The sequence below is a fragment of the Gymnoscopelus microlampas genome (genome assembly GCF_963454915.1).
Source record: "Gymnoscopelus microlampas genome assembly, chromosome: 10".
NCBI lineage: Eukaryota > Metazoa > Chordata > Actinopteri > Myctophiformes > Myctophidae > Gymnoscopelus > Gymnoscopelus microlampas.
This window is the reverse complement of record NC_139947.1, coordinates 30,618,412-30,644,452: the sequence shown is the minus strand read 5'-3', so window position 1 is coordinate 30,644,452 and position 26,041 is coordinate 30,618,412. Positions and strand designations below refer to the sequence as shown.

At 44.6% G+C, this 26,041-nt stretch overlaps 1 protein-coding gene across 9 annotated transcripts in view; it reads right to left on the bottom strand.

Annotated features, from left to right (window-relative positions):
* Nucleotides 1-26,041, bottom strand: part of prdm16 (PR domain containing 16) — a 246,425-nt gene that overhangs the window by 14,626 nt on the left and 205,758 nt on the right. Inside the window, exons 4-12 of one of the 9 annotated variants that reach the window (XM_084070463.1) lie at nt 20,026-20,166; nt 13,813-13,915; nt 8,608-8,812; nt 7,767-7,932; nt 7,289-7,442; nt 4,912-6,631; nt 4,257-4,344; nt 1,782-1,954; nt 751-828 (exon numbers count right to left, since the gene is read on the bottom strand). In XM_084070463.1, the coding sequence (XP_083926589.1) occupies nt 751-828; nt 1,782-1,954; nt 4,257-4,344; nt 4,912-6,631; nt 7,289-7,442; nt 7,767-7,932; nt 8,608-8,812; nt 13,813-13,915; nt 20,026-20,166 (2,828 nt within the window). Of the gene's footprint in view, nt 1-750; nt 829-1,781; nt 1,955-4,256; nt 4,345-4,911; nt 6,632-7,288; nt 7,443-7,766; nt 7,933-8,607; nt 8,813-13,812; nt 13,916-15,316; nt 15,647-20,025; nt 20,167-26,041 lie in introns of those variants that run through there. The other 8 variants (XM_084070464.1, XM_084070466.1, XM_084070465.1 and 5 more) reach the window with 8 other exon arrangements.

Genomic DNA, 26,041 nt, shown 5'->3' with positions numbered 1-26,041 from the left:
TGTGGTAGAGATACACTAACTGAGCCCCCTGTTCCACTCAGTATAAACAGTAATTACCCGTCTTGGTTCTAAACGCCACATTACTCCGCTCATCTAGAGGGGCCTATTTCATGACCACATGCGTTGCTACTGCCACCGCACACACACACACACACACACACACACACACACACACACACACACACACACACACACACACACACACACACACACACACACACACACACACACACGTACAAGACACAGGCCTACAGACACGCGCACATGAGCTTGCATGCATACGCATGTGCATGCAGGCAAACACAAAATTGCATACACATGCACAGGCTCATACACATGTAGTCTAGACACACTCTTGCGTGCGCACACGCACACACACACACACACACACACACACACACACACACACACACACACACACACACACACACACACACACACACACACACACACACACACACACACAGCCCACCTCAGTTCATTCAGACAAGATTCATTTAATTTGCCTGTAAACAAACAATAGAGCTGAGCCTTCTGGGAGCCCAGATCTTCTACACTGCTTCATTGTTGCGATGGATGTGATGGATTCCTCTGCCTCACTAAATATCTCCTTGTTCCCTACCTCACTGCCCCTGTCATTTGCAATTACACCCAATCAAGGCCAACAATTACAGCTAGTAGTAGAGGACTGAAAATAAAATGATGCTGCAGAAATGATGTGCATGAGGGGAGAGGAGAGGAGAGGTGTACCTGTAGGGTTGCTCCCCTGTATGTGTCCGCAGGTGTCTGGTGAGGTTAGCGGAGCGAGGGAAGATTTTCCCACAGTACCTGTAAAGGAGGACAGAAGAGAATGGATGGATGTGCAGATTGGAACAGAGGGAGGGGAGAGGAGTGAGTGGGATAGAAAACGAAATAGATTAGACTTAATTTAGACTTTTTGTATTATATGTATAGTTGCATTGTAATTTAAAGTGTGGTTCTCAAGCACTTTTGCCTTGGAGCTAAATTTAAATCACTGTAAATCACATGATAACAATTAAATCCCAACCCCTGTATACTTGTTTAGATAATAAAACATGAGGATGTCCCATGACCCTCTATAATTGTGACAACAACTTAGCTGAGAAACACTGATTCAAACCTGGAACGACAGGGTCGCACTGGACTCCTCGTGTGAATACATAGAGAGACAATTGCTCTGCAAGTAAACGCAAGGCAATCTACCCCTGCTTCAGCCATGTCCATTTCAGTCAAATCATTGTCCTGCGCATTGCATACAAAAATGTTGACCCCCCATCCAGCTCTTGTAGCGGGTACGAACGTGACAGTTTCACGGGAGCGGGCACGCTTGTCGCTCCGCCTGTCAGATTGCTTGTGCGCCTCTCATTGAAAATGAATTACAAGGCATGTCTGTCGCATCCCGTCTGTAAGCCCTTATAGCTTTCTGCTAAATATGTTTTTTTGCTAACTCTATAGCATGATCGTTCACATAACTAAGCAGTCAGTTATGCCGTGGTTCCCAATCCCGGTCATCAGGATTTGCCCGATGACGGGATTCCCAATGACTGGATTCCCAATGACTGGATTCCCAATGACTGGATTCGCAATGACTTTGAAACGTGTTGTGAGCTTGTAGCTCTGCTATTTTTGCCGAATGTTTGCCCATTTTCGCCGAATATTCACCTATTGTTGCTAAGTGTTCGCCTATTATGACATGGCCAGAATAGCTAGGGTTCATGTGGCTGATATGAGGAAAAGCACCTGCTTCACAGGTCACATACCTGCAGGTATAGCGCTCCTTGCCCTTGCGAAGGATGGCGTCCGACAGGGAGGGGGGCGGCGTGCGGAAGTTGAACAGTGGGTGGGCTGAGTGTTGCAGCGAGTTGGGCGGTGCGTCCAGTTTCAGAGTGCCAAAGCTCTCCAGCTTCTCTGTCATGTTCTCCATGGCTGACATCTGAGCAGGGAGGAGCAAGGAGAGAGGCAAAGGGGAAGAGAGGGTACGGATATAAGGCCAGGTTTGAGATACCCACATGGGAAACAAGAGGCATGTACAACAGGAGTTTCATTTTGTGCTCATTCAGATTTGAACCAGCAACCTTCACAGGATCAAGCTCTTGTGCTTTATTCTTCATCTGCATCTTGTATGTATATGAGAGTGAGTGTGTGCGTGTGTGTGCGCGCGTGTGTGCGAGCGCGTACATGTGTGTGTATGTGTGTGAATAGCACACAAAAAAGAAAGGGGGAGAGATGGAGAGAGAGAGAGACACACACGCACGCACGCACGCACGCGCACACACACACACACACACACACACACACACACACACACACACACACACACACACACACAAACAGAGAGAGTGAGACAGGGAGACAGAACGGAAGCCTAGAGGAAGCTGTATATCAGAGGTCAGCCTTGTTGATTGTGCTGCGGGGGACTCACCTCCCTGACCTATCGCACATTAACAAACACTTGAATACCACTCTACTCCACCCGCCGCCACTACCCCCACCACCCCCACCCCCACCCCCACCACCACCCCAGGGACCCCCATCCCCAGCCCTGAGCCACCACTTTGTTCTCCAACCTTTCCCCTTCTCTGGTGAAGCCACTGTCTAAAGCCCGGCTCGCCAGGCTCAATGAGCCATTCAAGAGCCCCGACGGGAGCCGTACAATATAGTTTAAGATACCACTGACTGATAGCTATTTCCCCTCCTCCGCAGAAGCCTTGTGAACAAAGGGGAGCAGCTATGTAGGAGTTTATTTGCCAAAAACAGCTTACATCCTTCCTTGTTTAGTTGAATGCTGGGACGGCGTGAGACACAGGGACAGACCGTCCGTCTCGATGTGTTTATTCGCAGTCTGAGAACGGGGGGGCGGCGGCGAGGGTGATTCCGTCATGCGACTGAATTTAGAGGTGGCATTGTGTTTGGATCACTGGGAGGATCGCAGCAGAGATGCTCTGGTGGTGTGAGAACGGTTTAATAGCTGTGAAGTTTCTCTGATGAAGACTTTGTTCAGTTACTGTACTGTGTATATCTGGTAATAGACAAGTGGAAGGCCATATTGCCATCATAATTAAGAGCACTTATTAAGTCTACAATTCAAACAATAACATCCCATACCAGACTGTGGTCTGCAATAGCAGTACACATGGTAAATTCTCAGAGTAGTGGTAGCCAACTTACGAGACTTATGAGTAAGTGAGACTCCTTGGGGTCCATACATACACATGCACTACCCATATACAAAACTGTGTTCTACAATCTGTATTGGTGTGTATCTGTCTGCATACACACCAGTAAACGTGTCTATTGCAAAGTCACAATTGACAGAGGACCCAGATTTCCAGGTCAGATTAAACCGTTTCTCCCCCCAATGAGAGCCCTCCATTCTCCTGGACACAAACACAGGATGTCCTTGATGGGCACGTTGCTATTATCTAGCCCGCCAGCCAGAGAGTGAAAAAAAAACGACTCAAAGGGAAGTTATTAGCTGGCCTGTGTGCTCCCAGCATACACAACAATGCCACAACTAAGTTTAGCATGGCCAAGTGGCTTTGTGCGACAGCTCCCCTCAATTGAAATGCTTATTATTCTTTTTTTATTAATACTATCATTCCCTGTAATCAAGATTTGCGAGAGGTGGGTGGGGAGGGAGGGTTCGGGGACAGTCAAACAATGTGACTGATTATCAAAGGGGCTGCGATAACAGACTGTGTCTTCTGAGCAAGGTGGAAGCGACGAGGTACAGAGGCGCCATTCGGTAAACAAAGGAAGAAATTGTACAGAACCCTTGAGAAAATAACATCAACACTGTGGAATGATGGTGCGTAGGGGCCTATCAGTTCAGGTTGCAGTGGCGTGGGAGGCTGGAGTGAGGTCTTTTCACATAATACATGTTATGAAAATAATAACTGATAGTATCTGGGAATAATCAGCCAGTGTATAGAGCATACTGTAGGAGGACAATTCACCCAGCTAGGGACACCCTGGATATGTATAGGCTTTGGTTAAAGCTCACACTTTTATGCATGTAACGATAATAACTTCTCGATTACCTTCGACACAGATCATACCAGTGATCAATGGCAGACACCAGTGATCAATGTGTGTGTGTGTGTGTGTGTGTGTGTGTGTGTGTGTGTGTGTGTGTGTGTGTGTGTGTGTGTGTGTGTGTGTGTGTGTGTGTGTGTGTGTGTGTGTGTGTGTGTGTGTGTGTGTGTGTGTGTGTGTGTTGCACATTGTAAGCGTACCTGTGGATGGAAAAGCAGTGGGGAGGGCCTGAGGAACTTCTCCTTCAGAGCGCCTACGGGGTCAAGCAGCTTTCTCTTCTCCACCCTGCTGGACCAACCCCAAGGAAAAGGGTTACGTACCAAGGTCAGAGTTCAACGTCAGCCTCACACTTAAAGGTATCCACTATACCATCAGTGGTTCTCAAACCTTTTCATGTCAAGGACCCCCAAATGAATATGTATTTGGCCACGGAAAATGTTTTGTGCCAGGGACCCCCAGAGGAGAAGATTTGTGTTAAAACATTATTCAAATGATTTCTTCCAAATTAGTCAAAATAGCAGATGTCCATTGTAGATCTGCTATTTGTGAATAGATAATGTATAATGGATGAAGTGGTTAAACCTATTGTGATGCTGTATTAACACATCCCCCCCCCCCAAAGACCCAGACCCAACTTTGAGAACCACTGCTCTACATCCTCAAACATACAAGCAGACACTGAAAATGTCTGCATTAATGAACCCATTGATATAGTTCATACATATTCAGTTTGTAACAGTTGGATAGTGATGAATTCAACTATAGATAGATGCAGGTAGATTAAAAGACATGAAAAGCAGGTGACCTTGTTGATGTAGTATTGACATTATTCTAGTCTACTCGGGGCTGAAATACCTGTATATAGGGTCCATGAAGAAGGCTGAGGGCTTGGCGTAGTGCAGGGGTGGCTGCTGGGGTGGCTGGGCCAGAGCTTGCTGGTGCTGGGCCATGCTGGCCTGGTGCAGGGACTGTAGATGTGGATGTGCATGTGGATGTGCATGTGGATGTGGATGTGGATGTGGGTTCACACTAGCAGGGGGTTCCTCTTTGGTGAGAATACCCTTCCCAGCCCCAAAGTTGTGGTGCTTGCGGTTGTGTGCCTCAGAGGCCACACCGTTATGACCACCCCGGCTCCGACCACCAATGCTGAGGTCCAGAGGCTGCTCCTCACTGCCAGATACTGACAGGGGCCCACTACTGCTCCAACTGCTGTTGTTGGGGTGAGATGGCTTGGTTGGGGTTGGTGGAGCCAGCTTGATCTCCTTGGCCTTGTTGGTGAGGTCGAATGGTGACTCAGCGGTGGGTGCAGGAGCTCCGGGACCACCGGGGACCATTTTGTGTAGGTGCTCACGAGGTGACTTGGGCTCAGGCTTAAAAAACATGCTAGGGTTGATGGTGCCTCTTTCGGTACCAAAGGAGTAGAGGGAGTGGGGGAAATTGGGCAGAAACTGGAAGGGGAACATGGAATGATACGGCAGTGGACCCATCTTCTTCTCCTGATGTAGACCCATCAAACCCGGGCCAAAGTATTTCTCTGCAATGGAGGCGATGGCTTTGATGGAGTCTGTGGTGACGGTGTTGGCATTGCCGGTGCTGGGTGGCAGCGCTTGCTCGTCAGGCGGAGGAAAGAAGGAGTGCTGGGATGATGCAGAGGAAATGAAGGGCCGATCGATTGCGAGGGTCCCCGAGCTGGACATGGGTGATACCAATGCACTGCTCACGTCTTCAGGACGCATGCCCTCTTGACCTGACACTACCCCGGAGGGTTTCCTCCGCTTGCTGCTTCGCTCCCGTTCGCTTTCTCCATCGCTTTCCAAGTCAGACCCATCGCCTGAAGCAGTACCGGTCGTCGTGTCCAAATCAGTCCCGCTTGTCGTGTTGACGTCTTCAAGGTCGCTGCCATCAGACATGTCTGCCATCTTTGATTTGGCCTTAGCTTCTCCTCCAGAAGACAAGTCCAGTTTGTTCTCCTTCTCTTTGTCTTCTGCCTGACTCAAGCCATTCCCACCACTGTTGTTCAGGTGGCCGACCAAAGAGAGTGGGGGGACGTCTAGGGGGCTCCGAGGCAGTTTTGCTTCCTGACCGCTGCTGCCAAGGGGGCTCTTAAGTAGCGGGTTGGGCGGCAATAAGGGTGGCCGTGGGTAAAGCGAATGGGAGAAGATGCCCGGGAAACCGTGCGAGAGGGATGGGAAGCCGTGGGGTCCTGGGGAGAAGGGTAAACCAGCATGGGGATGATGACGGGAGGGGAAGTAGTCAGTGAACCCTAAACCTGAGTGGTTGAGGCCCGGATGGTGCGGGTGGTGGGACTTAACCTTGGCCATGATGGGACTAGAGCTCATAGGGATGCCTGGGGTGAACATCCCTGCTGGGGAGCCATAATGGTTCTTGCCCTCACAGAAGCGCCGGTGCTTGTTGAGGGAGGAGGTAGTGCTGAACATCTGCCCACAGTCCTTGCATTTGATCTGGGTACGGCAGTCAGCATGCATACGCTTGTGGCGGCAGAGGTTGGAGAACTGGGTGTAGGACTTGTGGCACACCTCGCCTGGGGAACCAAAAGGACACAGCCCACCAGGGCCTGGTTAAGCCCATTTAAACACTGTCTCTAATTCTGTGTACCAAATCAACAAAAAATGACAACTGCATGATGAAATATTGTAGCTTAAGACAGGAAGTGATCAGTTTCATTACAGGAAATGTGTCATTTATTCAGTGCAAGAGGATTGAGAGAAGTGTATATTTTACACACTTCTCTGGATATAGCATGTGTATTACTTTTCCTTTACATGCTTGAAATGCAGGATACAGCATTGATTCCAGAATCTATTCCACTGTTCCACTGAAGGCCACAATGAAAATAATAATTTTGATCTGTGTCATTCTTTTTTTTTTTTTTTGTCATTTAAATATATATTGACTTTCATTCTTTATTTAACTCAGGTTAAACTAGATTAAATATACATGCATAGAAATGCAAATAGAAAAGGTGAATAATGACATCTGATATTTATGCAATCAGTTTTACAGAAGCACTTGTTTGTTGTTGTTACTATTGTATACTATGTCCAGCTGGATTATCGTGGTTGGTTCCAAATGATGCTGAGGAGGTAAACGGGGAAGGGGAAGTCAATGTAGGGAGTAGAGATAAAGAGGGCAGTGGGAGAGAGGAATTGGATGAGACAGAAAGGGTAATCTAAAGCAAATAAGAGGCGTGGTTTGCATTTCTCTGACTTACAGATAAAGGGCTTGACGCTACTGTGGATGTGCTTATGTTGCTTGAGGCCTGAGGACGTGGCAAAGGTCTTGCCACACTCAGGGCATGTGTGAGCACGTGCACCAACGTGCTGTGAACGGATGTGGCGCTGCAGGTTGCTGGGATCTGTGAACACCTGCGTGAGAGAAGGCATGACCACAGACCTTGACGTAAACGTATGAGCCAATGCAATATACTGTATATTTGATGATGCCACATTTAAATATCATCTGCCCTCCATGTACTGTATTTGCGTTGCGTTTTTTGGTTGCATTTGGCGAATGAACATGCATTTTCACTGCTATGACAGAATCCATGTAAAAGGTACAGTATGCTGTTGCTGCCTCCTATCTCTATCCATTGTCCAGTATCCAAATGCACGAAGCCAAAAAAGCACAAGCCCAGCAGAATTTCTGAAGCAGACAGAGCCTATGTGTGTGGGTTGGCGCGCACAACTTACGTGCTGGGTGTGCTGTACCTTATCACAATTTTCACACTCAAAGCGCTTGCCGCTGTCGTGTGACATCTGGTGGCGGATGAGGTTGGACTTCCAGTTGAAGGCCTTGGGACACTGGTCACACTTGTACTCCCTCTCCTCTGTGTGGACTATCATGTGTTGGCCCAGACTGAATGAGGACAACATCGGGTAAGTTTAAAGGTTTGAAGTTCACGGGTGTTGTCAAATACGGCAGTGATATACATTTTGAAATTCTTCAACAATGTGTAAAAATAAGGTAAGATAAAATATTAAAAGAAGATACAAATAGCAAGAAAGCAATACAAAAGGCCAAAAATCAAATACACAAAAGCAAAAAAATGGACCGTAAATCTGAAACTGCCATCCTGTACACTTAGTATAGTATTAGTGTATAGTGTAGTATGTATACATGCCTGTCTGCACTCATGCAGCAATGTTATTGCAATGTTTCTCAAAGTGTGTGTGTGTGTGTGTGTTAGACCTGAGGCCGATTCTAAAAACGCCTTCTAAGTTTTCTGAAAATGTTCAAATATTTATTCAAAAATGACAACAAATGTATATTGCTAAGTTGTACATAGCAACAAGAACCCCATAAGGGGTTTCCGGGCCTGAAAGGTATAGTTACAAGTAGGGGTTAAATGTATGAACTATCCTGAATTGAGGATAGTTAGGAACCAAATGGACAGGTCTGTAACTCTGAGAGTGTACAAATGGACATTTGTACACTCTCAAAGGTTATGGGGGTCCGTGGAGTAATGCATACCAACCTCGGAAGGGGGGTCCATGAAATGAAAAACATTTGAGAACATCAGTGTCGTGGTACCTGTACTCATTGGGGAATATCTTCTCACAGTCTTTACACTCATGGACGGGCTCGTCTGCGCTGTCCTCTCGCTCCTGTTTGAAGTCCTCGCTGAGCGTGTCGAAGAGCGAGCCGGCCGTGGAGCAGGAGTACTTCTGGTGCCTGCGGAGCTCCAGCGCCGAGGGGAACAGCTCATCACATTCTTCACAGCGATACATCTGCTCATCTGTGCACACACACACACACACACACACACACACACACACACACACACACACACACCATGTACAGACACACATTCAGATTTTGTTAGGCACAAATTGAAGCCATAAAGGAATTCAGGTGATTCTACACGCTCACAACTTTTGTTTTGCTATTTTTCCCTGAATGTTTGCCAATTTTCAATAAATGTTCTTCTATTTTTGCCAAATGTTCACCTATTATGATATGCCCAGAATAGGGATGTTAGGGTTCACATGGTTAATCATATGACATAGGGCTGGGCAATGTATCAATATTATATCTATGTCATGATGAGACTTGATATTGGATATCGTAATATGGCATAAGTGCCTTGTTTTTAAAAGCCGTATTACAGTAAAGTGATGTGATTTTCTGCACTTCCCTGACTGTTCTAGCTGTTCTATTACTTGCCTTTACCCAAGTTATTATATGGGCATTACTCACTCAACGTGCCGCATCGCAACATATTGTGGGCTATTTTCAAATAGCTGAAGTATAAAATAGTGCATAGTTACATTGATTTTATGCTATATTAACTAATTCAGCTGGGAACCCCCTGGAACCCCCTCAAGGACCCCTGAGGGTCCCCAGACCCCACTTTGAGAACCAGTGCCATGTCGTTAATTCTCTAAATCTTTGTGGTGTTCCCCTGAACCGAGGAAACCGATCCAAGTATCCCATTGCAAATAAAATCAACTGTTAAGCTCTGATGCCAAACAGCAGAAATCTATGGGAGTTATTTACCTCTCTCTGTGTTAGTTACAACTAATCAGAGACCTGCTCTTGTTCAAACGGTAAAAGCAACAATCCTCCAATTGGCATTTGCGTAAAATGGAAATCAATTAGCAGTAAAGTGTAGCCTTCGTTAACAGGGCTAATTGCTTGTTAAGGCCAGCAGTGGTGACTGGAACTGAGGTGTATTAGCACACACGGGGGAAACAATAGGGGTTGGTCTTCCCTTTCCATGGTGATAACCTTTTACAATACTTCTCACCACCAAGGTCAAATGCATAAAAACTCGGCCAGCTTTTTCAATGGCAAGTTCCTGAGTTCCACGCCAAGTATAACAGTTCCAAGGGGAAAGCCCAACGGAGTGTGTTTGTGCATATGTGTGTGTGTGTGTGTGTGTGTGTGTGTGTGTGTGTGTGTGTGTGTGTGTGTGTGTGTGTGTGTGTGTGTGTGTGTGTGTGTGTGTGTGCGTGTGCGTGTGCGTGTGTGTGTGTACAACTGTTTGTGTGAACATTTTCCAAAAAGAATAGCCGTGAGGAATAGAAATAAGCAGGGGCCAAGTGGCGCCATGCCTGTGGTGATTTCACCATCAACTCTGCTGTACCCACTCTGCCAAGGCACGACTTGTCCCCCTGGGTCTCCCCACACACCCTTGTGCACCCATCCATCATTTCGGTGCACTGGCTAAATGAGTTCATCCAAAATGACCTACAGTGCATGGCTCACCTGTTTTCTACGGCACGTGACCGTTTACGCAGCTGGAACTTCTCTGCGGCATTAATAGGGCATTAGTAACATCAATGTGTCTGACCTTGGGGATGTGGATAAATGACCTTCTGGTCAATGGTCCAATACTCACGAACTCTAAGCTAACTCTAAACACTAAGCTAACTGGCCTGGCGCGCTGACACCAGTGGGCACATAATTCATTGAGAGTGAGTGTTTTGCTGAGAAAGAGTTGGTTCTGTTCCACTCCAGAGCTACAGTAAAATAAAAACACCCAGATATATCTTTTGCTTAACCTTTAGAGAGGTGGAACATATTCTGGGAAAAAGGGTTTATAAAGTGCCTATTTATTATGTCTGTTTCCACATTTCACTAGATGCTTGCTTAAACAAAAGTCTGTTTAGAAAAATATTACAGATGTTCATCTTTCAGGGAGTGTAAAACAGTTTAAACTTTCAGAACTGAAGTCAGTGAGTGAATACTGTGCAATGCAAGCTCAACAGGCCTATCCATTTGGACAGTAAACATTTCACTGCTTTGCATTATTGAATAATGTATCTTTGATGGTATTTCTATTCTAACAGAACAATTTGGTTAATGTATTTGTGTTTTACAAGCAAAGGCTTGATACCTCTATGTGTCTAAACGTGTGTGTAGCCTACTTGTGTCTAAAGCTGGAAGCTCATAAAAGATAAAAGCAATAAATAATGTGCTTGTGCACATGGCATGCATGATATGTGCCAGTGGTGTAAAGCAATTGAGTACATTTACTCAAGCACTGTACTTAAGTACAATTTTGAGGTATTTTTTACTTTACTGGAGTAAATTTTGATTATTATTACAAAACATACATTAACCACTTCAGCCCTGTATACATTTTGGCCATTTGAAAATAGGCGATCTACAAGCTCACAATGTGTCAATGCAACGCATTGTGAACTTGTAGATCTGCTATTTTCAAAAGATTTTTTTTTAAAATTGTATACATTTGAAAACTTGTGAAACTGGACCTTCTGCTCAACGAGTACTTTCTACTTTTGGTACTTTAAGTACATTTTGATGCCAATACTTTTGTACTTTTTACTCAGGTAAATCCTTGTAAACAAGGTATTACTAGTATTGATACTTTTACATGAGTAAAAACATTGAATACTTTTTCCACCACTGATGCGTGCGTGCCTGTTTTTTATTCTACTTTTATTTTATTCTGTCTGCGTTCGTTGGATTGGGGGAGGGGTTAAGTTAGCGTGCTCATAAATGGGAGACTAATAGCACTCTGGGAGAAGAAGGGGAGCACAATTATGTGCAGTTTAGCGGCTAATCTGGGAGCATGGGTGAGGTCTCGGGGGACTCCTCAAGTCCTCAACTCCGAATTCCAGCTCCGATAAGCCGCCAGACGGAGAGAGAGAGAGAGGAGGGTTGCGCTGCCAAGCTCCCACTTATTAGCCAGCTCTAGTCTCACACAGACACGGAGACGCGCACAACAACATCATATTCCCCAGTCAGAGGCAGAATTGCGCACCAAGACGAGACGTGGTTCTTCTCTCCTTCATTTTAACGCAAGCAGGCACCTACGCTGCTACGCAGTCAAATAGCCCACTGTTTCCCAAACAGTGGGTCGGGACCCATCTTGGGGTCGCGGAACAATTTGTATGGGTCACGAGTAAATGTCATAGGCTACTTCTTTCTTTTCATGACTTAAAAAAGCAATGTTTTCTTCAAAAGTATAAAAAAAAATAACATAAATGAGAAAACAAATGTGTAAGAAGTAGTGACATTGTGAGCTTGTAGATCTTCTATTTTCACTAGTTTACCGGGCAAACGTCTAATTTCTCTTTTGGGTCTTGAGCTAAAAAGTTTGCGAACCACTGAAATAGCCACTGAAACTCAAACGCAGAGGAGGCTAGGCTACCTGAAAAAAAGAAAAAGAAAACACGGAACGGACCGACCGTTATACGTTCACATGCCTCCTCCTCTCTCTGTCATTCACACAGTCTGTTTCTTTTCAACCATTTCTCCGGTTTTCTCCCCTTTTCATTCGCTCCTCTGTGTGCCTTTGGCAGAGAGATCTGAGCAGAGCGGGGCTACGGTATTAAAAACCTTTTGTGTATTACAAAACGTCTCACGAACATGCTTTTTTTATGACAGCTAAAGTAATCCTTTTCCCCCATTCCGTCGTCCCAAGAAAGATTGGGAAACAATTGTTACCTGACAATATAGGCTTATACTAGTTCGACGCAATAAGTTAAGATATTATGAGGGCTCGATTTGTTGGTAACAGGATAGGAACATCTGGGCACCTCGATGTAAAATGATGCTATTTTGTAAAAAAAAAAAAAAAAATGATATATATATATATATATATATATAGGCTATATATAATATATATATATTTGAAAAATGTTTTACATGATTGATGATTGATGATTAAAAGAACACGCTGAAACATTCTACAATTAAGGTCTAATTATTCTACAATTGCTACAAATAGCTACACAACCTGTATATCCAGTCATTTTGGGCATAATCAAGAAGTTGAAGGATAACATTAGGTCTGATAATGATGTACCGTGCATGTTCATTCATCATGTATAGCCTGCTTTACAACACTGAAGACCTTTTAAAAAAAACAACATTTTGGACAAAATAGCCAATTTTACATTGAGGTGCCCAGATGTCCCTAGTGCCCACCTGTATCCGATTTATTTGCCCTTCCGCGAATTTGAAAGATAGACCCTATCGAACTCGACGTCGAGCAATCATAGGTAGATTATCTGATAAAATATGTCGACATAATAAGCCTATCACTGACGCAGTTGTTCAGAGGCATGGGTTACTGTTACATCGGGGAATAATGCGACGACATCGGTTGAAAGGTAGGACGAAGTGGATTATTGGGTTACGTTAACCAACTCAAAGGGGGAGAGAATAAATAACAGCACGTGAAAATGTGACGCATTATAGGCTATCATATTCATAGGGCATATGTGTGCAGAGAGCAATCCAATGTCATCGAATAAAAGAAATCGCGGTAGTGCCACCAGATCAAATATTTTATTTTTACAACTTGAGCCAAAGGTCTCTAGGCCTATATAGGCCTGCTTGTGGTTTCATTTAAACGCACAGCGTGTTTAATTCCTTTCAAATGGCATGAGACATGCTCACAGCTCATTAGATTCACCAACGGTTATTTTTATTAGAGAAACCTGTTTAGGTTTTTTTCTCTTTTAGATATTCAATCTTGGTGTTTAATCAAAGCAGCTCAGGCATGCTTGATTCTTAATAGAATATATCTTGAACAATAGTAGGCTAATGTCATGAATGGGTTACTTCAAATATGAATTTAATCTTGAATCGCCATCTTCATCTTTAAATACTTGACATTTCTATTGGATAGATGTTTTTTCATTTTATGTTTTATTTCGAGTCACCTTAAGAGGCTTGTGGACAGCAGTGTAGAGGAAAGCAACACAGGATGTTGGTTGGAGTTTGTTTAAAATGTGCGCTAATGATGCGCATTAATCTTACCTTCCAGGTTGGGAGCCATTGATCCCTCGGGGAAAAGTCCGTCCTTCATATACAGTAAAAGCTCCTCCCCTACTTCAATATCCCGAACAGCTTTATAATAGATCTACAAATAAAACACAAAGGAAGGTGAAATCAAACATTTGTTAAACCAAAGTGTAGGCCTGATCAAACATTATTACAATTTATAATCCGATTCTGTAATTTCGTTGTAATTTAATTCACATTATTAACATATAATATCAGATATATTAGGCTAATCATAACCTTTAGACCAGACAGCCACAAATCAACAAATAGCCTATAAAAACAAGCTATTTGATTATTTATCATATCTCCCATGAAAATGCACGTTATATTAAGTGAGCAATGTGATATTAGTAACCATTTTATAAATGTCCTATATATGTGTACGATTTCCCAAAAAAATAATATATTAATTATAAATGTCTTGTTCTTCAAAACGTCTGAAAACATGAACATATAAATGGTGTGACTGGATAGGCTACTAGCCCATGCAGCAGGCTATACCGTTTTGCAAAGAAAAACTGTCCATCAAACTAAATACAACATAAACACTCTGTTCGGCTTTATTTACAACCCCAAATGAGTAGGCTAAAACTTAAAAGTCGGATAATTTTGGATCCCCTTTTGCATAATAGACAATGTTGTAAGCTATGATTCCGTGTAATTCAACGTGTGTGCATTGTGCAGGCCTGCACACGTCCGTTGCATTGTATGTGCATTTTCTGCTTTCATGCAGATGAGGAAAATTGAGATACATAATGACAAATATGTGAGGCCCTATACACAGCATGATTCTGCCACTGAATTAATCACAATATAATCCTATAGACTAGATTTAGATGGAAAAATACAGCTTAGAAAATTAATTCAAGGGGTTAAAATTGAAATGATAAGAGTAAATTCAAAACCAAGAGCGTGATGATACTATGAAATAACAAAACGCAAACACTTAGTAGGCCACACTGCCATCATAATGTAATTGCTATGCTATCTCTGGACACTTGGGGGCGCACTGTACCAAGTCACACGACGAGTGGCTTATGTGCTGATCACTACAGACTACACAAGGTAAAGCTCGCGCGCGCGCGCACACACACACACACACACACACACACACACACACACACACACACACACACACACACACACACACACACACACACACACACACACACACACACACACACACACACACACACAAAAGGTTCGTCAATCCAGCAGCTGGCCTTTGCAGACAAATATTACACAACGGGCCATATTGATCAAAAAGTCCCACAATCAACACTTGTAATATTATTATTAGCTTATTATCGTTATTATTATTATTAATATTATTATTCGCCTATATTATTATGAAATATTAGCTACTGCAGCAGTAGGCTATATTATCCAATCAATGTTTCCAACATAATACAACAAGCAGCCTGGCCACCTCGTCGTGTTGCAGCTTTTCTTTCATAACTTATATTTCCGACCTGACCTTTCTTTTCTCCGTAAGTCGGAAGAGTGTAGAAAGTTGCGCGGCGCGTCGGAGAGCCTCCAGCTGCAGTAGCGCTTCAGTCCCGCTGGAGTTGGCGACACAACCCATGGTAAAAGCTGCTACCGTAACCGCACGGTGTAGCGGAGCGGCCAGGGCCGAGGAGAGGAGGTCGCGGAGCGGCCACGGCAGACTGTAGCTGTCCGGAGGAGCCCCGATGCTCCAGCAAGCAGCACTTCTCTAGTCTCTACTAGTCTAGTCACTATAGACTAAAGCACGTCTTTGATGATGATGAGGCTTTCTCTCTCTCTCTCTCTCTCTCTCCCTCTCATTAGTGATTCCCTGTTGCCCCCTCGGAGCTCCCTCTCTCTCGTTAACCGTCGGCCACTCCTCCTCTTCTTATCTCCAGCCAAAAGGATTTGAGGGATCTGGGATCTACCGAGCAGAGAAGAGACCCCTCCCCGCATCTCCGGTCCCCCCGTCGCCGCTTTGGGGGGCCGCTATAGATAGATCTATTATTGATGCAAATAATGGATAAAGCGGCGGCCTGAGAGACTCGCAATAAGGTGAACAACACGCACGCACGCACGCACGCACAGCACGCACACGCGCGCACACACACATACTTTATACTAAGGAAGTCCTAATGCATACTGATACAACAAATCGTTGCTGTCGGCAAGAAACCTCTTATCTCCATATTCTAACTTTGTGTGTCTTTTCGTAAATTAACGCCTTATCAAAATGATCAGATCCACAAGCTCGAATAGAGACAAAAACAAAATGCACCTGCAGCCATGCACGCATATGAAGACACGCATGCACACGCGCGCGCGCACACACACACACACACACACACACACACACACACACACACACACACACACACACGCAAGTGAGAAAAAGCAGCGGTGTGAGGCTGGACGTCGAGTGCAGGTCGAAATTTCTTTTTTTTTTAAAAGGCTTTTAGAACAAACGCTGAGCAATGTGGTTCAGGTTATTGTACAAACACACAAGCCAAACACCTGCTTTCAACTTGTTATCTTTCAGCAGATGTCTTTCACAGTTTGCAGGCTATACATGCATGTAATCTATACATAGACCCTTTTAAAACATTTGTGCCAAGGATGTAAACAATTACGGTCAAAATTACGCCATCAAACCAGCTGACAAAAATAAGGCCAATGATTAAAATACACGTTTTGAAGCATAAATGTCTCTTTTGCTTTCCTTTTGAAACACATACAATACAGGCCCAATTTTCAATCAATTTTTTAAATCAACATTGATGTAAAATGTGCACCAGGTTTAGTAAAAATGCATTATTTACAAACAATACATGGGCACTAACGAAATGAATCCTTTTGCAGAAAAAGAGGCCTATATATTATTAATTTGACATAACAGTTTCAGTAAATATGAATTAAAACAACTGTTTTATCGGATTCAAATGCTTTATATTATTTGTATATTTTCTTAATTAAACCTATAGCCTATTATAAACCTTACAGACTGTTACATTTATACAGAGCAAAATTCTCACTCAGACTGAACACATTTTCGATGGTTAAAAATAAATATATTTTTTTTACTAATTTCCAATTTGAAAAAAATATATATGTTTAAGTGTCTGACTGTCTGTGCATTCCAACAATACAATGGGCTTTATAGGTGACTGGTGTCCTCCATGGCTCTATATTAGATCCCCTATAGTATTTCACTCTACACCAAATTTCTTAAAGCTGATTCTGTATTTGTTAATATGTGAGTAGATGTGTGCATGTGATACTATAACTGTGTGTGTACAGTATGTGTGTTTGTGCATGAGTAACAAGTGTGCGTGTATCTGTGTGTGTGTGTGTGTGTGTGTGTGTGTGTGTGTGTGTGTGTGTGTGTGTGTGTGTGTGTGTGTGTGTGTGTGTGTGTGTGTGTGTGTGTGGGTGTGTGTGGGTGTGTTTATAAGTGCATGCATGCATGCATACGTGCATTCTTGTGTACCGTAGAATTTGGGGGCATACCTGTATGTGTGCATGTCAGTGCATGCATGCATGATACGACGTGTGTGCATGCATTCATGTATGTGTGTGTGTGTGTGTGTGTGTGTGTGTGTGTGTGTGTGTGTGTGTGTGTGTGTGTGTGTGTGTGTGTGTGTGTGTGTGTGTGTGTGTGTGTGTTTATTGTTGTACATAGTGTTAATTTAACTCTGAGAGTGGACAAATGGCTTGTCCATTTGGTACCATGTCACAGTTTAAACACTCAGGATATTACGGTGTACCGTAAGTGTTTGTATGGCTGTGTGTATTAATGTGTGTGTAATGCAGCAGTCCCTGTCTTCAGTCAAGTCCATGTCAACCATGTCCATTTCAACCATACCACAATATAAAAATACTCTGTTACAAGTAATAAAAAAACCTGTTAGAATCGGCCTCGCAGGTCTAAATTGGTTAAATACAGTACTTGAGTAAATGTACTTGGTTACTTTCCACCACTGCTCCTGAGCCCCGCCCCTCCCAGTCACAACAGAGCCCTCTGGTCATGTGACTGGACTGACTTCATTTACACCAAATTTACACCAGTGGTTCCCAACATTTTCTGGACCACTTGAAAACCTCGAGAGTGGTCCTGGCCCACCCATCTGACTACAGATGGGTGTGGGCAGGCGTGCATTTTCAGAGCATGTGTTCTTTTAATGATCAATCAATGGATTGTGTTCCGACTTGGATCAGTGGAACTAACTTGACTATTTCCTATTTATTGGTATCACAATGAAAATTCATTTTTCAAAGTTTTAAAGAAAAAAATACCATCACTTATTTATTTTACATACGTTTTCTACATTAACATAATAATAATGTTATTATATCATTAAAATCTTTAAAAGCCAATTATTTGGGACCCACTTGCAATATCCTCATGGCCCACCAGTGTGCCCCAACTCACAGGTTGGGGATTACTGATTTAGAACCAATAATTCGGGCGACACTTTGGGGGAAACACAGGCCTGCATGGTTTTGTTTAATTGTCTGAGGTGGTGGTGGTGGTGGGGGGTTATGGGGGGATACTTTATACTAAGGCTAATGCATACAACAAATCGTTGCTGTCGGCCAGAAACCTCTTATCTCCATATTCTAACTTTTTGTATTTTTTCGTAAACTAACGCCTTACTTATCAAAAGTATTAGATCCACAAGCTCGAACAGACACAAAATGCACCTGCAGCCACACGCATGTGAAGATACACACGCACGCGCACACGCATGCACGCGTACACATATGGATAAATGCAAAAAATATGTCAAGACAATAACTTTGTTCAATTATTCATGCTTATGACTTTTCTCATATCTTACAACTTTAATGGCAAAATAACTAAAAAGAAATGAATTATCAACTCACTTTTAAAAGGTTACTGCACACATTTGAATTTGCCTGCTATGCACATATTTCCATAAACTCATGCATTGTGCATGCAATACAAAAACAATGTACAATGTCGGATAAATTATGCATTTTAACATTGAGTGGCTGTGTGTGTGTGTGTGTGTGTGTGTGTGTGTGTGTGTGTGTGTGTGTGTGTGTGTGTAGTTGTAAATAAATGATAGGGTCACGCCTGGGAGCCACCGCACTAAACAACGGCTTGCGTGGGCAAGCTAAAGAAAAGCCAACAACCCTTAAAACGCACAGAGAAGCAAACTGCACACAGGGCCTGTGCATGCATGGCCTCTGATAATTCTCTGCAATTTTCAGCGGTACCCAGATTCTTTCTTTGACTTTCTGTGACAGTGGCAGGGGGCACTGTGGTGAAAATCTAAAAGGATTAGGCAGGCTGGCGTTGCCAGTCAAATGCTGCATGTCAATCTCAGAGGCCCCTTGCATGTCCCCTCCTTGCTTGGTCCAAGTCCCCCTCACTCCATACATAGGCTGGGCTTTAATGTGTAAAGCTTGAAAGGATAGACTGGCCTGTCCCCTCGGTGTGACAGGCTGACAGGTGGCAAATTGAGACCAGGGGACAGAGTAAGAGACAAGGGAGGGACAGGCGTCTATAGGAAATGAACAGAGTGTGAATGTGATGTAGGCAGAGATTGGGCCAATGAACAAGAGTAGTGTGATTATCGGACATGCTCACACACGCACACACGCACACACAGGGCCACAGACAAATCGTTGTAGATGGAGATCTGGGGCAATTAGGGCTAGAGTAACGCTCATTAGCGGGGACTTGTGTGATCACCAGTGAAGTATAAAAGTAGCAATCAGACCAACATGTCCTATTGAAGAGGAGGAATGTGTGACGGTATTTCTACAGTAAGTTGTGGCAGCATGGGGTTAAGGGCTGGTTAAACAGCTGGTGTTTTATGGGCACTGCCCGGGCATATTTCCAGGAGTATTCCACACCCTACACCCAGGTTTCCTTGAAGACAGGCAGTCAGCGAGAGAGAGAGGCACTGAACAGTGTTCTCTGTACAATAGTTATTATATGGGTGTTCTTCGATCTCACACACACACACACACACACACACACACACACACACACACACACACACACACACACACACACACACACACACACACACACACACACACACACACACACACACACACACACACACACACACACACACACACACACACACACACACACACGTCATGGTTCTTGGCTCTATAAACATCAAAATCCCTGAAAGCTGATTGGGGGGAAGTCCCGCCACTCACCTGGTCTCCAGTGAGGTGACAGACGGCGAGGTTTTGCTCCTCAAAAGAGGAGGCGGAGCGAACGTACTTCAGCCAACTCCCACTGCTGGCATCCGGCCCTGATTCCAGAGCGAACTTGACATTGCCCATGTCATCCACCACCTGTTAAGAGAACAGCACGTTACATCAGTGGTTCACAAACACTCGGTCGGGAGCCGTTTATGGGTCGCGAGTTGAACATAATTTCAAAAGATTAAAAAAAGAAAATAAAAAAATAAAGATAAATTCATAATCAAAGGAATGCCGTGAATAATAATAGTAATAAAATAAATAAAAACATTTTGAGAAGTAGAGAAAATAACCGACCTACAAGCTTGTAGATCGGTGATTTTCACTGTTTTGGGTCCCAGAGAGACATCAAAATCAAAACGTGGAAATGGCTATTATATATATATTTTTTACACCAAAGGAGTACAAATGAGCATCAGACATTCAAAAGAGTTTCAAATAATTGGAGATTAATTTTAATATGAACCATTTAAACCCTATATACTTCATTGCAGGGTCCACCTTTGGCCCCTAGTTTTTTCCCTTAAAACCTAATCTGGTAGTCAGAAACAGCCGATCTACAAGCTCACAACGCATCACTTTGCAACTGGTGTGAGCTATTTTTGCCAAATGTCTTTTATGAGGGTTCAAGTGGTTAAAGAAAAAAGAAAAAAGACTATTCAAGGATTCATTGGCTGCTGAATCACACTGTACTTTATAACATTCTGAGTCACTAACAAAATAAAGAAAAATTGGCAGGTAGGCAGGCATTAGTCAAAGTGTCCGATACAGCATGTCGAAAGGGGAGTACTACAATGTAGTATTTTGAAAAACAATACCCGAGTAGAAGAGGATTTTGAAGGAGACGATTAAAATGCTCTACTTTACGCTCAAGGAGAGTGTTCTACAAACCACTATTTGGCAGGCAAGCAACTGCAGAGTGCACCAAGCCAGAGGTTTGATGTCACTCAACTATGGCAAACACAGAGGAAGTGGGTCTGGTGTGTGGGTTGAGTGCAACCCCCCACGTGCGCACGCACGCATGCACGCACGCACGCACGCACGCACACACACACACACACACACACACACACACACACACACACACACACACACACACACACACACACACACACACACACACACACACACACACACACACACACACACACACCACGGCCGCCCGCCATCAGCCTCGTCGCTCCTTACAACAGCGAAAGGAAAGAGGAGGAAGGAGAAGAGAGGAGGGGGAGAGAGGGGTGGGCAGACAAACTGCGGCTTCTTTCACTCGTCCAAAGACTTTCCCTGGCACATATTGATCACCCTTTGTAACCCCGAGGCCCCCCACTGGAGACCGGGAGAGCAGGTCTCATGTTACTACCCGCTCTCACACAGAATGAGGGAGAAGGGTGATGGGGAGAGAGGTGAAAGAACAGGAGGAGAGGAGAGGAGAGGAGAGGAGAGGACTGTTGCCAGCAGCCCTTATCTGCAGCTGCAGAAAAAAAAGTAGACCATCGTTCTTCTCGACATGATTCGTACACTACGACAAAAAAATGCTATGATGGTTGAAATGCAACAAGACGCAGAAAGATGGACACTTTCTGAAGGGGCGTTTTTTTTTTTTGAAAGGTTAAAAACAAACAAACAAAAGGCAAAATAACAGCAAAAACGATGGCCCACTAAACACTCCAGCTTGACTGTCAAAGAGCTTTATACATTCACACACTGAAAGACCTCAAGTTTGCAAAAGAAAAGAGTTTGGGTATCAGAAAAAATGCGTAAAACCATTAGTGCACCATTGAAAAAGCAAACATAGTACTCAGGGAAAATGTAAAGGCTGGAGAGCTTTTACGCTACATTTGGCTCCCCAGTGTGTGCGTGTGTGTGTGCGTGCGCGTCTGTCTGGTTTTGTCTGTGAGTGGGTAGCGAGGGAATGTGCCGAGGGAGGTGGGGAGGGGGAGGGGGGGGGCGGGAGACACAGCTGAAACCCCACGGTTTTGTCGGCTTTTCCAGCGAGCCGGGGGTACGAAGTCTCTGATTTCCTCCCAGCGCTGGAAGTGATACTGAGCCTGTGTGAATTCTCTGGAGAGGGAGAAGGACCGGGGCCTGAGACACAGCAAGCCTTCTAATTACCACTCCCAATCAGCCGCGGCTGGCTTCACCTTTGACCTCCGGGGTCGGCGCGGACCCCGCACTCCTAATAACAGTCAAATGTCTGCTGCAAGGGAAGCGGAGGTGTGATGGAGGAGAACCAAGAAACCATATGACGTTTTTAGATGTGCCCGGGAGTTCGCAAACCCTCTCTCTAACTGGCTGTGTGACTCGCTCTCTCTCTCTCACTGTGTGTGTGTGTGTGTGTGTGTGTGTGTGTGTGTGTGTGTGTGTGTGTGTGTGTGTGTTTGTGCAATGTGTATGTTTTCTTTTTCTGTACTGGTAGGCTGTGTTTTTTCCTTTACCTTGTAAAAATGTGAATGGCTGTGTTCTTGTTGTAAGTGTGAGCATGTGCAGAAGGTGCGCTGTCGTGAATGTGTGTCAAATGTCAAGTGTGGCGAGTAAATATGGAAAGGGTCTGGCAAGTGGTGTCAAAGGGACAGTCCTCTGTGTGTGTGTGTGTGTGTGTGTGTGTGTGTGTGTGTGTGTGTGTGTGTGTGTGTGTGTGTGTGTGTGTGTGTGTGTGTGTGTGTGTGTGTGTGTGTGTGTGTGTGTGTGTGTGTGTGTGTGTGTGTGTGCGTGCGTGCGTGCGTGCGTGCGTGCGTGCGTGCGTGCGTGCGTGCGTGCGTGCGTGTGTGCGTGCGTGCGTGCGTGTGTCATTCTTGAGGTTAGCTGTACCTTTGATTACAGCTAGAAGCCTTTCTAACCAAAGTACTAAAATATCACCAGCTAGAGCAGACCATCCCACAGCTAGGCTACAGATGTAAACTTTTAGTTTCTTTTATCTTTGGTAGCCTAGGGCACATGCACAAGTTGGTTGTGAGGGGCCTTCAAATGGCCGGCCTCTCCAAAAGGAGGGCCATACAGATAGCAAGGTACTGCTATTTAGCTATTATAGGAAGCCGCTCAATTTGGAGGAGGCGTTGTTCCCTTTATCCGTGATTGATGTCTGCTGTGTCTGACAAGTATGTCAACTGTATTGTATGTAACAATGTTCTGCCTTATAGGCGCTTTGTAACTGGCTGTTTTCCTATTGTCTGACTGCACTGGCAGTGTTATGTCCTTTGTACAAGGTATTCTTGTACTTCTGTTTAAGTGGACATAAATAAATATTTTGTGTGTGTGCGTGCGTGATATATGAATATGGAAACCATTCTAAGCTATATGAGTATAGGCGCAGTTGAGGTCAGTACAGCACCCCCCACCAACGCACAGTTCACTACTGTCCGACAAAGGTTCTAGACCAACCCTCATCTACTTCAATCTACAAGCTTACAAGGAGACACGTTGACAATCTTTGACTACTATGACATGCTCAAAGTAGGGATGCCAAAAGTAGAGACGGCAAGTTAATGCATGAAACATCGTACGGGTGATACTTAAGGAACGTTCAAGAGCTATAACTATAATGATAACTACGATTGATGAACTATGATTATTTCATAAAAGTTCTATTGGTAGCAAAAATGTTAACAAATCCTGTTCCTTTTAAGAGAACAACAGGTAACTTAAATGTTTTAATAGTGAACTTAGCGTACCGTATGAAGTTCTACACACTGCTTTGAAAGTGAACTGTCAATTTTTAGAGATGCTCTGTACGCAGAGCAGACACACGGTGAGTCTTTCTACAGCGTAGTAAAAGTCGTAGCTCCACCAGCTACTGGCCTCTGCTCCCGGTTTATACCTTACACACTCAGCCCTGATGGAGTCCAGGCCTTTAGTTTATGTGTGAAAACAGTCACTGAAAACTAACCAGACATACACCCTCAACCACACACACACACGCACACACACACACACACACACACACACACACACACACACACACACACACACACACACACACACACACACACACACACACACACACACACACACACACACACACACACAGCCTCCGCCCAAACAATTTCTTGTGCAGGCAGTGGAGTCAGAGTGCACTTGTCACTGGCCGGCGGGGAGCTCCGACAGGTAGAGAACATGTTTTATGAACAGATGGAGAAAAGCTCATGTCCAGGTGGAGCCGAGGTGTGTGTGTGTGGGGGTGGGGTGGGGGGGGGGGGTCTGCACATACTCACAAAACATGGAAGTGTTGTAATAGTACTAGTAGTAGTGGTGTGCACACTGATCATGAGCTAGTGCGTGGGAGTGATCACACGCGCACGCGCGCGCACGCACGCACGCACGCACGCACGCACGCACGCACGCACGCACGCACGCACGCACGCACACGCACACACACACACACACACACACACACACACACACACACACACACACACACACACACACACACACACACACACACACACACACACGCGCACGCATCGTGCCCTTCCCCAACACACACCTATGGCAAGGGTCTAATCATGACCTTAATGAGCAGCATGTGTGCGTGTGTGTGCGCGCACCTTTGCCTGTGTGTGTTGGTTTGTACGCCTAGACGCACACGTGTGTGTTGTGTGTGTGTGTACGTGTATTGTCTGCAAACACCCTGTCTCCGGGTGGACGTCTGATTTATAGGACCTCAAACGAGGTGCAACAGAGAGGGAGACCCAGAACAAGCCCATGGCTGATTGTTTGTTTATTTACCTTTTTTTTCCCTTTCCACCCCTCCTCCCTCCCCCCTCCCTCTCCCTGCGTCACATGGGTCGGTGGGTGGGTGGGGGGGGGGTGAGGGGGGCCAGGGGGCATGGCTGGAAGTCATCATCAGCTCCATGCGTGTTGCAAGGTTTTCAACAAAGAGAAGCAGATCACACCGTATACCTTGGTGTCAGGGCGTACAGCCAGAACACAGTCTCTTCATGCGCTCACCTATATCGGCAACCTTTATCCCCTTATGCTTCATTTATACATGGTTGTGCGCTATGTTGCCAATCTACGACGCGGTGTGAGCTTGTGGATCTGCTATTTTTGTGGTGCAACTTAGATTCTAAATCAGGCTTTAGCGTCTAAGGCTCTATGTTCAGACTGGTATACTGTAGGCCCCAAATTAGATTTTTTTGGGGCCTATCCAGCGAAAAAAAGAAAAAGAAAAGAAAAATACATCATGGAAACTTTTGCTTTTTTGCAATTTTTTTAATGAGTGAACATTCAAATATGATTTGTAAAGATGTGTCTCAGTATGGACACTTAAGCCCTAAAAGTCTGAATACAGGCCTTTTACTGTTACAATTTTTATATTGCGGTATTGATACTTTTACTTAAGTAAAAAGAATCAGAGTACTTCTTCCACCATTGTACACATGCACGCTTTCTTCCCCCTTCTTTTTAAAGAAATTGAGAGTGAGAAATAGAAGCGACTCGGAGTGGACAGGATGCAGGGCTTGGACTCGGCGGGAAGCACTGATAAGAGCGCGACACTTATATCGTTCCTCGCAACACAAAGGGGAACCTTTGACAGCAAGGAACCTTTAATGGATGTCTCGGCAGGCCTCTACTCCACCGCTGTGCTTCTATCTGACGGATGTGTGTGGCGCGCAAGGGTTGAATGAATTAGCGGAGAAAAAAAAGTCACTTGTAACGGGAAGAGACCGGTGACAAGGTACATATTATATTCTGTGTGACGGAGGGGGGAGAAAATGGAAATGGCAGCTCAATGTGCTGAGCTGATTGTGATTTTTTCGATGTGAATTGGAGATAGAGGGTGGGCTTTACAGGATGTGAGACGTGAATGCTTTGGGTTGGGGGGGGTTGTATTTTTATGAGGTGTGATCTTTGTTTCGTCGCCATGCTCTACGACACTGTGGTTCTCCACCTTTTCTGTAAAGTGTTCGTGGCCCACCCATCTGATTCATTTTCAGAGCGTGTTATGATCAATCAATCAATTGTGTTCCGT